Source organism: Oncorhynchus mykiss, chromosome 23 (assembly GCF_057628025.1).
Source record: "Oncorhynchus mykiss isolate SJ-2025 chromosome 23, ASM5762802v1, whole genome shotgun sequence".
In the NCBI taxonomy this organism is placed as follows: domain Eukaryota; kingdom Metazoa; phylum Chordata; class Actinopteri; order Salmoniformes; family Salmonidae; genus Oncorhynchus; species Oncorhynchus mykiss.
In genome coordinates this window covers 35,181,270-35,197,192 of record NC_143044.1, presented here as the reverse complement: position 1 = coordinate 35,197,192, position 15,923 = coordinate 35,181,270, and the positions used below count along the sequence as shown (strand labels likewise).

General features: G+C 43.8%; 1 protein-coding gene across 3 annotated transcripts in view; it reads left to right on the top strand.

Moving 5' to 3' along the window:
- Positions 1 to 9,379: 9,379 nt before the first annotated feature.
- Positions 9,380 to 15,923, top strand: part of LOC110503120 (disks large homolog 5) — a 112,504-nt gene continuing 105,960 nt past the window's right edge. For all 3 annotated transcript variants that reach the window (XM_090217370.1, XM_090217371.1, XM_090217369.1), the window contains exon 1: positions 9,380 to 11,021. In XM_090217370.1, coding sequence (XP_090073496.1) covers positions 10,721 to 11,021 — 301 coding nt within the window. In that variant the 5' untranslated portion in view covers positions 9,380 to 10,720. The remainder of the gene's footprint in view (positions 11,022 to 15,923) is intronic.

Sequence of the window (15,923 nt, the reverse complement as noted above, 5' to 3'; positions counted from 1 at the left end):
GGCCTTCCTCTCTTATCTGAGAGGGGAAATTAAATAATGTCTCAAATGGCATCCAATTCCCTTTATAGTGCGCTACTTTTGACCAATGCCCATCGAATAGGGTGCCAATTGGGACTTGAGAAAAAGGTTGGTTTGCGTTAGAGTTCACTGCCACACCAGATAGTGGTTTTAGCACAGCAGAGAGCTTTAGCTGGGCTGCTAAAAGTGGATGAAATGGAGGATGAGAGAAATTTAAAGGCAATGTTCCAATTACTTCCCCCCCTCCCTCTCTTTTCCTATCTTTCTCTCTTCCCTCCCTTATTTACCCTAATTTTACCAGGTAAGTTGACTGAGAACACATTATTTTACAGCAATGACCTGGGGAAGAGTTTCAGAGGGGAAGAATGAGCCAATTTGGAAGCTGTGGTTGATTTGGTGGCCATGATGGTATGATTGGTGTGAAAGATTGGGGATTTAGCCAAGGCACCGGGGTTAACACCCCTACTCTTATGATAAGTGAATGAAGCTTTTCTCATGCAGCTGTAATCATTGTAACATATGTTGGCTAGGCTTCTTGTATCATAGCGTCACAGACTTATAAATTACATATCAAAGAGGCTATTTTGAAGCTGGATTTACCTGCAATGATTGTGGTTCTCACCCACCGTGGTTGACTTATTGTAAGTCACTCTGTATGAATCTGATGTCCCAAAAAATATGATTTTACACATTTTGTATGTGTAAAAAGGCTCTAAGAGCATCTTCTAATGACTCAAATGTCAATAATATACAGGAAAAATAGGAACCAAATCTTTATGTTTGAGCGTTAGCGTAGTGTTACTACTAAATGACCCTTCACTTTGTAAATCCATGTGATCCTTTCTTCATCAAATATAAAGGTCAAAGGTAAATTAGGAGCAAAGCGGGAAAGTCCGACCACTTCCTTGTACTGTTGTTACAGAGTTACACTTGATGAATTATTAACACATATTTTAGTACCAGGAAAATATTTAAGCCTTTCTAATCATCATGCCCTTTACACAGCTTGAACACATAGACCTATACTGTCTATGGTGTGCACATACAGTGCCTTGCGGAAGTATTCGGCCCCCTTGAACTTTGCGACCTTTTGCCATATTTCAGGCTTCAAACATAAAGATATAAAACTGTATTTTTTTGTGAAGAATCAACAACAAGTGGGACACAATCATGAAGTGGAACGACATTTATTGGATTTTTCAAACTTTTTTAACAAATCAAAAACTGAAAAATTGGGCGTGCAAAATTATTCAGCCCCTTCACTTTCAGTGCAGCAAACTCTCTCCAGAAGTTCAGTGAGGATCTCTGAATGATCCAATGTTGACCTAAATGACTAATGATGATAAATACAATCCACATGTGTGTAATCAAGTCTCCGTATAAATGCACCTGCACTGTGATAGTCTCAGAGGTCCGTTAAAAGCGCAGAGAGCATCATGAAGAACAAGGAACACACCAGGCAGGTCCGAGATACTGTTGTGAAGAAGTTTAAAGCCGGATTTGGATACAAAAAGATTTCCCAAGCTTTAAACATCACAAGGAGCACTGTGCAAGCGATAATATTGAAATGGAAGGAGTATCAGACCACTGCAAATCTACCAAGACCTGGCCGTCCCTCTAAACTTTCAGCTCATACAAGGAGAAGACTGATCAGAGATGCAGCCAAGAAGCCCATGATCACTCTGGATGAACTGCAGAGATCTACAGCTGAGGTGGGAGACTCTGTCCATAGGACAACAATCAGTCGTATATTGCACAAATCTGGCCTTTATTGAAGAGTGGCAAGAAGAAAGCCATTTCTTAAAGATATCCATAAAAAGTGTCCTTTAAAGTTTGCCACAAGCCACCTGGGAGACACACCAAACATGTGGAAGAAGGTGCTCTGGTCAGATGAAACCAAAATTAAACTTTTTGGCAACAATGCAAAACGTTATGTTTGGCGTAAAAGCAACACAGCTGAACACACCATCCCCACTGTCAAACATGGTGGTGGCAGCATCATGGTTTGCTTTTCTTCAGCAGGGACAGGGAAGATGGTTAAAATTGATGGGAAGATGGATGGAGCCAAATACAGGACCATTCTGGAAGAAAACCTGATGTAGTCTGCGAAAGACCTGAGACTGGGACGGAGATTTGTCTTCCAACAAGACAATGATCCAAAACATAAAGCAAAATCTACAATGGAATGGTTCAAAAATAAACATATCCAGGTGTTAGAATGGCCAAGTCAAAGTCCAGACCTGAAACCAATCGAGAATCTGTGGAAAGAACTGAAAACTGCTGTTCACAAATGCTCTCCATCCAACCTCACTGAGCTCGAGCTGTTTTGCAAGGAGGAATGGGAAAAAAATTCAGTCTCTCGATGTGCAAAACTGATAGTGTTACGGTGAGTGAATGAGGACCCAAAAGCGAACTAACTTAAACAGAGCTTCTTTAATAACCAAACATAGGTAGGCTCAGATAGACCGGCAGATTCCGACAGGACAGGACAAGGTTACAGCAAACATGACGATAGTCTGGCTCAGGCATGAAACACAACAAACAAGAATCCGACAAGGACAGGAACAAAAACAGAGAGAGATATAGGGGACTAATCAGAGGGAAAAGGGGAACAGGTGGGAGAAGGGGTGACGAGGTAGTCAAGAGGAGACAAGGAACAGCTGGGGGAAAGCGGGGGAGAAAAGGTAACCTAATACGACCAGCAGAGGGAGACAGGGTGAAAGGAAAGGACAGAAAGACACAACATGACAATACATGACAGTACCCCCCCACTCACCGAGCGTCTCCTGGCGCACTCGAGGAGGAAACCTGGCGGCAACGGAGGAAATCCTCGATCAGCGCACGGTCCAGCACGTCCCGAGAGGGAACCCAACTCCTCTCCTCAGGACCGTACCCCTCCCAATCAACGAGGTACTGGTGACCACGGCCCCGAGGACGCATGTCCAAAATCCTGCGGACCCTGTAGATGGGTGCGCCCTCGACAAGGATGGGGGGGGGGGGGGGAAGACGAGCGGGGGCGCGAAGAACGGGCTTAATACAGGAGACATGGAAGACCGGGTGGACGCGACGAAGGTATCGCGGAAGAAGAAGTCGAACTGCGACAGGATTAATGACCCGAGAAATACGGAACGGACCAATGAACCGCGGGGTCAACTTGCGAGAAGCCGTCTTAAGGGGAAGGTTCTGAGTGGAGAGCCAAACTCTCTGACCGCGACAATATCTAGGACTCTTAGTTCTACGCTTATTAGCAGCCCTCACAGTCTGCGTCCTATAACGGCAAAGTGCAGACCTGACCCTCTTCCAGGTGCGCTCGCAACGTTGGACAAAAGCCTGAGCGGAGGGGACGCTGGACTCGGCGAACTGAGATGAGAACAGCGGAGGCTGGTACCCGAGGCTACTCTGAAAAGGAGATAGCCCGGTCGCAGACGAAGGAAGCGAGTTGTGGAAGTATTCTGCCCAGGGGAGCTGTTCTGACCAAGACGCAGGGTTGCGAAAAGAAAGACTGCGTAAGATGCGACCAATAGTCTGATTGGCCCGTTCTGCTTGACCGTTAGACTGGGGGTGAAAGCCGGAAGAGAGACTGACGGAAGCCCCAATCAAACGGCAAAACTCCCTCCAAAATTGAGACGTGAATTGCGGACCTCTGTCCGAAACGACGTCTGACGGAAGGCCATGAATTCTGAAAACATTCTCGATGATGATTTGTGCCGTCTCTTTAGCAGAAGGAAGCTTAGCAAGGGGAATGAAATGAGCCGCCTTAGAGAACCTATCGACAACCGTAAGAATAACAGTCTTCCCCGCTGACGAAGGCAGTCCGGTGACAAAATCTAAGGCGATGTGAGACCACGGTCGAGAGGGAATGGGAAGCGGCCTGAGACGGCCGGCAGGAGGGGAGTTACCGGACTTAGTCTGCGCGCAGACCGAACAAGCAGCCACGAAACGACGCGTGTCATGCTCCCGGGTGGGCCACCAAAAACGCTGGCGAATGGAAGCAAGCGTACCCCGAACGCCAGGGTGGCCGGCTAACTTGGCGGAGTGAGCCCACTGAAGAACGGCCAGACGAGTAGGAACGGGAACGAAAAGAAGGTTCCTAGGACAAGCGCGCGGCGACGGAGTGTGAGTGAGCGCTTGCTTTACCTGCCTCTCAATTCCCCAGACAGTCAACCCGACAACACGCCCCTCAGGGAGAATCCCCTCGGGGTCAGTGGAGGCTACTGAAGAACTGAAGAGACGAGATAAAGCATCAGGCTTGGTGTTCTTAGAGCCCGGACGATAAGAAATCACGAACTCGAAACGAGCGAAAAACAGCGCCCAACGCGCCTGACGCGCATTAAGTCGTTTGGCAGAACGGATGTACTCAAGGTTCCTATGGTCAGTCCAAACGACAAAAGGAACGGTCGCCCCCTCCAACCACTGTCGCCATTCGCCTAGGGCTAACCGGATGGCGAGCAGTTCGCGGTTTCCCACATCATAGTTACGTTCCGACGGCGACAGGCGATGAGAAAAATACGCGCATGGGTGGACCTTGTCGTCAGAGAGGGAGCGCTGAGAAAGAATGGCTCCCACGCCCACCTCTGACGCGTCAACCTCGACAACAAACTGTCTAGAGACGTCAGGTGTAACAAGGATAGGAGCGGATGTAAAACGATTCTTGAGGAGATCAAAAGCTCCCTGGGCGGAAACGGACCACTTAAAGCACGTCTTGACAGAAGTAAGGGCTGTGAGAGGAGCTGCCACCTGACCGAAATTACGGATGAAACGACGATAGAAGTTCGCGAAGCCGAGAAAGCGCTGCAGCTCGACGCGTGACTTAGGGGCGGGCCAATCAATGACAGCTTGGACCTTAGCGGGATCCATCTTAATGCCTTCAGCGGAAATAACAGAACCGAGAAATGTGACGGAGGAGGCATGAAAAGTGCACTTCTCAGCCTTCACAAAAAGACAATTCTCTAAAAGGCGCTGGAGGACACGTCGAACGTGCTGAAGATGAATCTGGAGTGACGGTGAAAAAATCAGGATATCGTCAAGATAAACGAAAACAAAGATGTTCAGCATGTCTCTCAGGACATCATTGACTAATGCCTGAAAGACAGCTGGAGCGTTAGCGAGGCCGAAAGGAAGAACCCGGTATTCAAAGTGCCCTAACGGAGTGTTAAACGCCGTCTTCCACTCGTCCCCCTCCCTGATGCGCACGAGATGGTAAGCGTTACGAAGGTCCAACTTAGTGAAAAACCTGGCTCCCTGCAGGATCTCGAAGGCTGAAGACATAAGAGGAAGCGGATAACGATTCTTAACTGTTATGACATTCAGCCCTCGATAATCTATGCAGGGGCGCAGAGACCCGTCCTTCTTCTTGACAAAAAAAAACCCCGCTCCGGCGGGAGAGGAGGAGGGGACTATGGTACCGGCGTCAAGAGCTACAGACAAATAATCCTCGAGAGCCTTACGTTCGGGAGCCGACAGAGAGTATAGTCTACCCCGGGGGGGAGTGGTTCCCGGAAGGAGATCAATACTACAATCATACGACCGGTGTGGAGGAAGAGAGGTGGCCCTGGACCGACTGAACACCGTGCGCAGATCGTGATATTCCTCCGGCACCCCTGTCAAATCACCAGGCTCCTCCTGTGAAGAAGAGACAGAGGAAACAGGAGGGATAGCAGACATTAAACATTTCACATGACAAGAGACGTTCCAGGAGAGGATAGAATTACTAGACCAATTAATGGAAGGATTATGACAAACTAGCCAGGGATGGCCCAAAACAACAGGTGTAAAAGGTGAACGAAAAATCAAAAAAGAAATGGTTTCGCTATGATTACCAGAAACAGTGAGGGTTAAAGGTAGCGTCTCACGCTGAATCCTGGGGAGAGGACTACCATCCAGGGCGAACAAGGCCGTGGACTCCCTTAACTGTCTGAGAGGAATGTCATGTTCCCGAGCCCAGGTCTCGTCCATAAAACAGCCCTCCGCCCCAGAGTCTATTAAGGCACTGCAGGAAGCTGACGAACCGGTCCAGCGTAGATGGACCGACAAGGTAGTGCAGGATCTTGAAGGAGAGACAGGAGTAGTAGCGCTCACCAGTAGCCCTCCGCTTACTGATGAGCTCTGGCTTTTACTGGACATGAAGTGACAAAATGACCAGCAGAACCGCAATAGAGACAGAGGCGGTTGGTGATTCTCCGTTCCCTCTCCTTAGTCGAGATGCGGATACCTCCCAGCTGCATAGGCTCAGCTCCCGAGCCGGCAGAGGAAGATGGTAGTGATGCGGAGAGGGGGGCAACGGAGAACGCGAGCTCCTTTCCACGAGCTCGGTGACGAAGATCAACCCGTCGCTCAATGCGAATAGCGAGTTCAATCAGGGAATCCACGCTGGAAGGGACCTCCCGGAAGAGAATCTCATCCTTTACCTCTGCGCGGAGACCCTCCAGAAAACGAGCGAGCAAAGCCGGCTCGTTCCAGCCACTGGAGGCAGCAAGAGTGCGAAACTCAATAGAGTAGTCTGTTATGGATCGATTACCTTGACATAGGGAAGACAGGGCCCTGGAAGCCTCCTCCCCAAAAACAGATCGATCAAAAACCCGTATCATCTCCTCCTTAAAGTCCTGATACTGGTTAGTACACTCAGCCCTTGCCTCCCAGATTGCCGTGCCCCACTCACGAGCCCGTCCAATAAGGAGAGATATGACGTAGGCGACACGAGCAGTGCTCCTGGAGTAAGTGTTGGGCTGGAGAGAAAACACAATATCACACTGGGTGAGGAACGAGCGGCATTCAGTGGGCTCCCCAGAGTAACACGGCGGGTTATTGATTCTGGGCTCCGGAGATTCGAAAGCCCTGGAAGTGGCCGGTGGATCGAGGCGGAGATGGTGAACCTGTTCTGTGAGGTTGGAGACTTGGGTGGCCAGGGTCTCAACGGCATGTCGAGCAGCAGACAATTCCTGCTCGTGTCTGCCTAGCATCGCTCCCTGGATCTCGACGGCTGAGTGGAGAGGATCCGAAGTCGCTGGGTCCATTCTTGGTCGGATTCTTCTGTTACGGTGAGTGAATGAGGACCCAAAAGCGAACTAACTTAAACAGAGCTTCTTTAATAACCAAACATAGGTAGGCTCAGATAGACCGGCAGATTCCGACAGGACAGGACAAGGTTACAGCAAACATGACGATAGTCTGGCTCAGGCATGAAACACAACAAACAAGAATCCGACAAGGACAGGAACAAAAACAGAGAGAGATATAGGGGACTAATCAGAGGGAAAAGGGGAACAGGTGGGAGAAGGGGTGACGAGGTAGTCAAGAGGAGACAAGGAACAGCTGGGGGAAAGTGGGGGAGAAAAGGTAACCTAATACGACCAGCAGAGGGAGACAGGGTGAAAGGAAAGGACAGAAAGACACAACATGACAATACATGACAGATAGAGACATACCCCAAGCGACTTACAGCTGTAATCGCAGCAAAAGGTGGCGCTACAAAGTATTAACTTAAGGGGGCTGAATAATTTTGCACGCCCAATTTTTCAGTTTTTGATTTGTTCAAAAAGTTTGAAATATCCAATAAATGTCGTTCCACTTCATGATTGTGTCCCACTTGTTGTTGATTCTTCACAAAAAAATACAGTTTTATATCTTTATGTTTGAAGCCTGAAATGTGGCAAAAGGTCGCAAAGTTCAAGGGGGCCGAATACTTTCGCAAGGCACTGTATAGTCATTTCCAGCTGTCTATCAGAGAGAATGACCGAATGTCCCATATTGGCTGGGAGTGGGGGAATCTACATTTGGCTTGCTGTTTAAATGCTCCCATAGAGTCATGATGATCAATAATATGTCCATGCGTCATCAGAACTGAACTGGTGCAGTCAAACCAGGGCTACTTTCAACCAGAGCTGCTGTCAAGGTCAGACCACCATGTACTGATTGACTGACTCACTGGGTCTTCTTCCCCCTGGGACTGTCTCTACTACTGTATATTGTACTCATAAGGGAGGTTGGGGCAGGTTGTCTGTCTCTCATCTGATCCATACCATTCCATGTTCAATTCATGTAGAAAGGGTCCGGGGAGACAATTCAGACTGAAATTATTTGACTACTGACCAGAGTTGGGATCAATTCCATTTCAATTCTTGTCAATTCAGAAAGTAAACTAAATTCCAGTTTCAAATGTTTAAAATCCTTACTGGAAGGTGTTGAAGATAATTGGAATTTCAGTGTACTTCCTAACCCCTGCTCCTGACAGGACACACTCTTTTTCAGGTTGGACATACTCTTTTTTAATCAATTCGATCTGAAACATGGCATTCTACTTTATTTACATCCAGTTATGGGGATAGACAGTAGCAATATGCGGTCACTCACAGGAGTTAATAGGAGTGGAATTCATCCAGTCAGTTGATATGGAATGAGTGAACATTCTGCCCAAGTGACATTTGGTTGCCATGGATGTAGTAATCCCTGTTTAACACTCAATCCTCCATGGAAAATTAAGGATTAGAAGAATAACACATAATGAGATAGCAGATTTCCCGATGCAGTGAAACTCACCCATTTAATCCTGGATTTTTGGCATGTATAGCCTACCCTTTCAATCATGCTACCTCTGATGAACTAAACAAGTAAATTATTTTGATGTATTACAATAAAATCCTTTTGTATCCAATTGTATCTATACCTTGAGTCGATGGGATGTTTCAGCCCCCTTAAGTGTGTGTGTGTGTGTGTGTGTGTGTGTGTGTGTGTGTGTGCGTGTGTGCACCATGTGCATTTCAAGTTCAATTGAATTCTAATTGACAGTAGAAGACTACTATAGCATTCAATAGCAACCCTCACACCCCTTATGTAGGTACTGTATGTTCTGTGACAGTTATGTTCGAGGAATTTACATATTTTCACAAAATTCCGATCAGCTCTGTATGGATTTTCCACTTAAAAAGCTGAAGTAGCTGACCATTTTAGAATAATCAGTGGTATTGTTTTCAAGCTGTTTAAAACGCCAAAGGGTCAGTCTATAGGCACAGTGTGTACAGAATTAAGCTCACTCACAGTAGGGCCAGCTCAGCGGTGGTCGTCTGTGTATGGTTTACTGCAATGAATGGCATTGTTTGCATCCCAAATGGCACCCTATGCCCTATATAGGGCACTACTTTTGAACAGGACCAATAGATGTTACCAAACCATATATATATATATACATATTATTTTATCCAGTTGGATTATCACTCCAAACAGCCTACCAGATTGCTCGGAGGTGTCCGCATGGTCCTAAAGCACACCATGGCCTCGTTTTGCATCACATTCCAATGATCAAACTGGGAGGGGGCAAAAATGCTATTTCAGAATGTGGGGAGGACTGTCCCCAGTGAAAGTTGGGTGTTACCCATAATAAAGTGTTCGCAAAAGGTATTCTGTTATAACCTACATATAACCTACACTGCATGACATCATATTTCTATGTCTTATAGCTTAGCGTTAGAGGCTATGTTTTATAGTGTTGGGTTAGAAATAGGCCATAGATGTCAGGGTTAGAGGCTGTGTGTTATAGCTTAGAGTTGACCCCATTGACCCCATCACCCAGCATTTGCCTCCTCTCCTCATCTCGTCTTCCTCACTCAATCTCGTTTGTTTCTCAAGACCTTCTCATCTGCATGGCAGATGTGACTTCTGCCTCCAGTCACTGAATCCTTCTTTTAGATGATGTGAGAAGGATTCGACTATGTAGAGCAGAAGCAAAATTATAGTGCAGATGTGTCAACCAGTGAACAATCCAGATAGGAATACGTCCTAAATGGGCCCTATTCCGTATATAGTGCATTAGGGGCTCTGGTCAAAATGATGCATTATACAGGAAATAGGGTGCCTTTTGGGACCCAAAGAGGAATACATCTCTTTCAGTATAAACAGAATATTGTAATATTGTACACAAACTGATAGCCTAATAATCGACAGAGTGTTGTGGTTTAGATATAGGTATAAAATACATCAGAGGACAATGTGCCATGAGAAATTATATAATGCAACAGACCTACTGAATATTTTTCACTACAAAGATCCTCCATTCAGCAGAAAATTACAGGAAATAACGGGGATAAATCAATATTGCTATTATTTTGTCGGTCTATTTTTATCCCAAATGGTGTCCCTACCAATTGACAGTAATATCTTTCCACCTTTCAATGTAAAGTTTTAAGCCAGGTGCGTCTGTGGAAAGCCCCGCCCACTTGGCCATTGCACTAAAATATGATTGGCAGGGGAACTACAGCTGCTGCGCTCGAGTCATGGTGGAGGTTGCGGTTCTGGGGAAAGGCTCTTAAAGAGTTGTACTACTTTTCAGCATGTCGGTCGAACTCGATTTAGAAAGACCGGATTTAATGGGTATACGATGCGGACCACTTCAGACGTAGCCTAATAGTCACGAAAACGGAGGAAAAGTTGGATCTTGAACGCTGTGGTAAAATGTAACCCTTTTTCTTAGCGCACCAGTCAACAGCCCTGGGCAACAAATATGGCTACTTGGGTCTACTCTTCTTTCTATTTGGGATGAAAGGCGACACAATTTGGCTATGCACTACAATCGCGGGACTACGACTCAACTCTTCCAAGAAGTGACCTATCCAGAAATGGTTACGGCTGAACTGTATAGAGATCTTAAAGTGGTCAGCTGATAAAACGTAGGCAACGCGGTAGTCGTGCAAATAGCAGCGAGTTGAGAGAGATGGAGTCTAAGCACAAAGAGTTGTTAGATAAATGCTACCAGAACTTACTGGAGTCAATAACACATGCAGATCGGGTCGTGGAGGTGTTGTCTCAAACTGGTACCCTCACCCAATCGGAACGTTATGAACTGGGTCACAACTGCTCGTCCAACTCGGAGAAAGTGGTCCTTCTCCTGAAAATCTTGATAAGCAAAGAGAGAGACCATTTCAAAGACCTTTGCGCTGCCCTAGAAAAGACGCACCCTCACCTGAATTCTGCACTTTTAATGAACGGCGTTGGAGACGTAGATAATTCATCTGGTGAGAAATTACAATCCTCAAATCAAATGTCAAAGAATGTCATTATATTCGCATATTGTGAATAGCCTAAATATGGGTCGGAAATCTGTCAAATTCAGTCGTTGAGATGATCAAGACGATCACAAGTTGATGTAAACAACTTGACGTCACTCTGCCCCATGTGTGGTCTCAGTCCCACGTTCATTATGGACATCTGCCACATCTGGTGGTCCACTTTAAGATTTGATCTAGTGTCTGTCTATCTGTCGCTCTCTCTCTCTGTGTGTGTGTGTGTGTGTGTGTGTGTGTGTGTGTGTGTGTGTGTGTGTGTGTGTGTGTGTGTGTGTGTGTTCTCCATTCCAACCTAATCCACTTCTCCAGCTTTGATGATATTAACAATATGACAACATAAAGGATAGCAGGACAAAGACTGTGGAGGGATTTGGGATTTCTTTGGGTTAAATTCTACTTTTATATATATACATATAGAGAGAGAGATTTTACACTCACACATAGGTTTAACACCTTACCCCCCATTGCTATTAGTGAAAGTATTTAATGGAATTAAATGACTAAAATAATCAATGGTGTGGTAGTGAGTGGCCATGCTCTTATTGGAACACAATCAATAACTGTATAGATAGATGTTAAATGTCAAAGCCAACTGAATGAGAGTTTGCACCTACATTACTGTGACTGTGTTATAAGGTGATCGTAATGTGTGATAAACTTTGGACTGCTTTTCATGTTAAAACTGGGTAGAAAAGGTAGATAGTTTCTCAGAATCAGACAGAGAAGGTAAACTGGATTAACAGCTTTCATAGTAGCATTTTGAGCATACAGTATTCAATAAGAAACCTATAGTCAGAGTCTGAAACCTCAGTCTAATACTGGTAGGTGTAGATGATACCCAAAATATAGTTATTCCACCCCTTTCTTTAACCTGGGTACCAGTCAGTTTTTTCTCTCTTGTTAAATCCTTAAGGCATTGTCATGTTTGGCTTGTCAATGAGTATGGTTACATGCACACAATAATGCAATTATTGTGGGTAGTCAGATAGTATAATAATTTGATTCAAACATTTTCATGCTTTGCAAGAACAATTTCCCTAATAATCCTGTTTTCATGGATACATGAGGGCACTGATGAACGCCAAAACTTTCCAATCAAAACATTCTACCACAGTGACCATGTTATTTTTTCTAAGCATATTTAATTCTGAGTTTGGACATACTGTATAAAGTTTGTATGTGAATACTACTTCTTCAGTTGTTACGAGTTCACTTCACGGTAAAGAGGGAGGCTCACTTCACTCTCGGTAAAGAGGGAGGCTCACTTCACTCTCGGTAAAGAGGGAGGCTCACTTCACTCTCGGTAAAGAGGGAGGCTCACTTCACTCTCGGTAAAGAGGGAGGCTCACTTCACTCTCGGTAAAGAGGGAGGCTCGCGGCTGGTGCTAGCACATGTGCAGATCAAATACAACACTGGAACGCAGTTTAAGGTGTTTACGTGTCCTAATAATTCTAAAGATTGCTCAGAAAAGCAGGTGTTTTAATTAGAGGTCAACCGATTATGATTTTTCAATACCGATACCGAGTATTGGAGGACCAAAAAAGCCAATACCGATTAATCAGCCGAAATATTTGTAATAATGACAATTACAACAATACTGAATGAACAATGAACACTTATTTTAACTTAATATAATACATACAATCTATTTAGTCTCAAATAAATAATGAAACATGCTTAATTTGGTTTAAATAATGGAAAAACACAGTGTTGGAGAAGAAAGTAAAAGTGCAATATGTGCCATGTAAAAAAGCTAACGTTTAAGTTCCTTGCTCAGAACATGAGAACATATGAAAGCTGGTGGTTCAATATTCCCAGTTAAGAAGATTTAGGTTGTAGTTATTATAGGAATTATGACGCGTCAACTATTTCTCTCTATACCATTTGTATTTCATATACCTTTGACTATTGGATGTTCTAATAGGCACTAGTATTGCCTATTGCGCGTCATTGTAAATAAGAATTTGTTCTTAACTAACTTGCCTAGTTAAATAAAGTTTAAATAACAAAAATATAATCTGCCTACTGCCATAATGAGTTTAATATCAAATTATTACTGTGCATGTAAACATACTCAATGATAGCAATGGGGTTGACAAGAAGACACACAGATCTGGGACCAGGTTACTACTGCTCCTTATCCACATATTTAATGTGTATCGCTTCCTCCACTGTCTCTGTCCCATACCGAACTCCGAACTAGTGATCCTCTGCTCGCAAACACACGTGACCACCATCCTGGACAACATACCAATTGATTGAGCTATACAAAATGATCCAATTGGATAGCTCCATTGGCGATTTCAAACTAGCTGCGGAGTGAGTTTACTGCACATTCCTAACATTGTTATACCTGCACTATTACCGCACATTCCTAACACTGTTATACCTGCACTATTACTGCACATTCCTAACATTGTTATACCTGCACTATTACTTCACATTTCTAACACTGTTATACCTGCACTATCACTGCACATTTCTAACACTGTTATACCTGCACTATTACTGCACATTCCTAACACTGTTATACCTGCACTATTACTGCACATTCCTAACACTGTTATACCTGCACTATTACTGCACATTCCTAACACTGTTATACCTGCACTATTACTGCACATTCCTAACACTGTTATACCTGCACTATTACTGCACATTCCTAACACTGTTATACCTGCACTATTACTGCACATTCCTAACACTGTTATACCTGAACTATTACTGCACATTCCTAACAATGTTATACCTGCACTATTACTGCACATTCCCAACACTGTTATACCTGCACTATTACTGCACATTCCTAACACTGTTATACCTGCACTATTACTGCACATTCCTAACACTGTTATACCTGCACTATTACTGCACATTCCTAACACTGTTATACCTGCACTATTACTGCACATTCCTAACACTGTTATACCTGAACTATTACTGCACATTCCCAACACTGTTATACCTGCACTATTACTGCACATTCCTAACACTGTTATACCTGCACTATTACTGCACATTCCTAACACTGTTATAGCTGCACTATTACTGCACATTCCTAACACTGTTATACCTGCACTATTACTGCACATTCCTAACACTGTTATACCTGAACTATTACTGCACATTCCTAACAATGTTATACCTGCACTATTACTGAACATTCCTAACACTGTTATACCTGCACTATTACTGCACTTTCCTAACTCTGCTATACCTGCATGATCACTAGGTCTATATATTTACTCGAAAAGGACCACCTACTCTATAACTATAATCTGCCAATGTTCTTATTGCTTTTGACAGAGTCCAGTGTTTAGTAGCTGTAAGGTTAAGAGGAGAAGATGTTTTTTAGCAGCATATCACCTCAAAGCCTCATGTGTAGCTGCTCACTTTGTCTATTCTATGACTTATTTACCCCTAACCCACATTCAGAATATTTTTTGGGTAATTTTCGCCCTTTGTGTTCCTGAAAGCATCTGCCCCGTGCGTGCCATCGTTTCCTTTCAACCTCATATGAAATTAGGCTCCCCCCCCCCACTGCAAAATCCTGAAGCTGGGGATGTTATGTTTGGCATATTTTAGCTGCTATGGTTAATATGCTAATGTGTGCGTCATTAGCAGTCAATGTTGTTCAATCTGCTTCAGCTCAATATTATGATAATTGGGCATAATTTCAAAATGTGTCAATATAACCTGCCTCTCGAGTAGTTTATTAAAGACGTATAGGCTGCGTTTTACACAGGCATCACAATTATTGGCAAAAGAGCTGATGTGATTGGTCAAAAGACCAATTCGTGGAAAAGTATCAGAATTGGGTTGCCTGTGTAAACATAGCCATATTCATAGCGTTTAACCGCTGCATTTGATGACACATTTTTGTGAGGTTGCGGCCTACCTATCTATAGTTAATGTGTTATTACACTTCAATGGTGCAAGTCTGTTGTTAAGCGTTGACAGGCTCCATTGAGTTGAACGAAACTCAAGTTTGACTTATTGACCACACCAGCCATGCATGTGCCTCGTGTTGATTTTGTCCATCCATATCAGACACGATCATGACACGCAGGTGAAAAAATGCAAAAACTATATTAATTTGGGGGCATGTCAAACACACATGAAACATTCATGAAAATGTAGCTAGTTCTGTCCTGGGAGATGAACATTGGGTTGTTATTTTACCTGAAACGCATATGATCTTTTGTAGAATTTTGACAAGCAAACAAAATCATGTTTTTCTCTACTCCAAATATTAACACTAGAAAAGCTGGGCACATAACAATCGCGTTATGAGCCATTACATTCTAACAGTCTTAATAAAAACATTTAATATAGACACTACCGTTCAAAAGTTTGGAGTCACTTAGAAATGTCCTTGTTTTTGAAAGAAAAAAAAAAAAAATTGTCCATTAAAATAACGTCAAATTGATCAGAACAGTGTCTATACAGTGTAGACATTGTTTATATGTGAACCCTTTGGAATTACCTGAATTTCTGCACAAGTTGGTCATCAAATGTGATCTGATCTTCATCTAACTCACAACAATAGACTAACATAGTGTGCTTAAACTAATAACACACAAATTATTGTATTTTTCTTGTCTATATTGAATACATAATTTAAACATTCATTGTGTAGGTTGGAAAAAGTATGTGAATCCCTAGGTTAATGACTTCTGCAAAAGCTAATTGGAGTCAGGAGTTAGCTAACCTGGAGTCCAATCAAATTTGAGTTTGCTATCACAAGAAGCATTGCCTTATGTGAACCATGACTCGAACAAAAGAGATCTCAGAAGACCTAAGATTAAGAATTGTTGACTTGCATAAAGCTGGAAAGGGTTAGTAAAGTA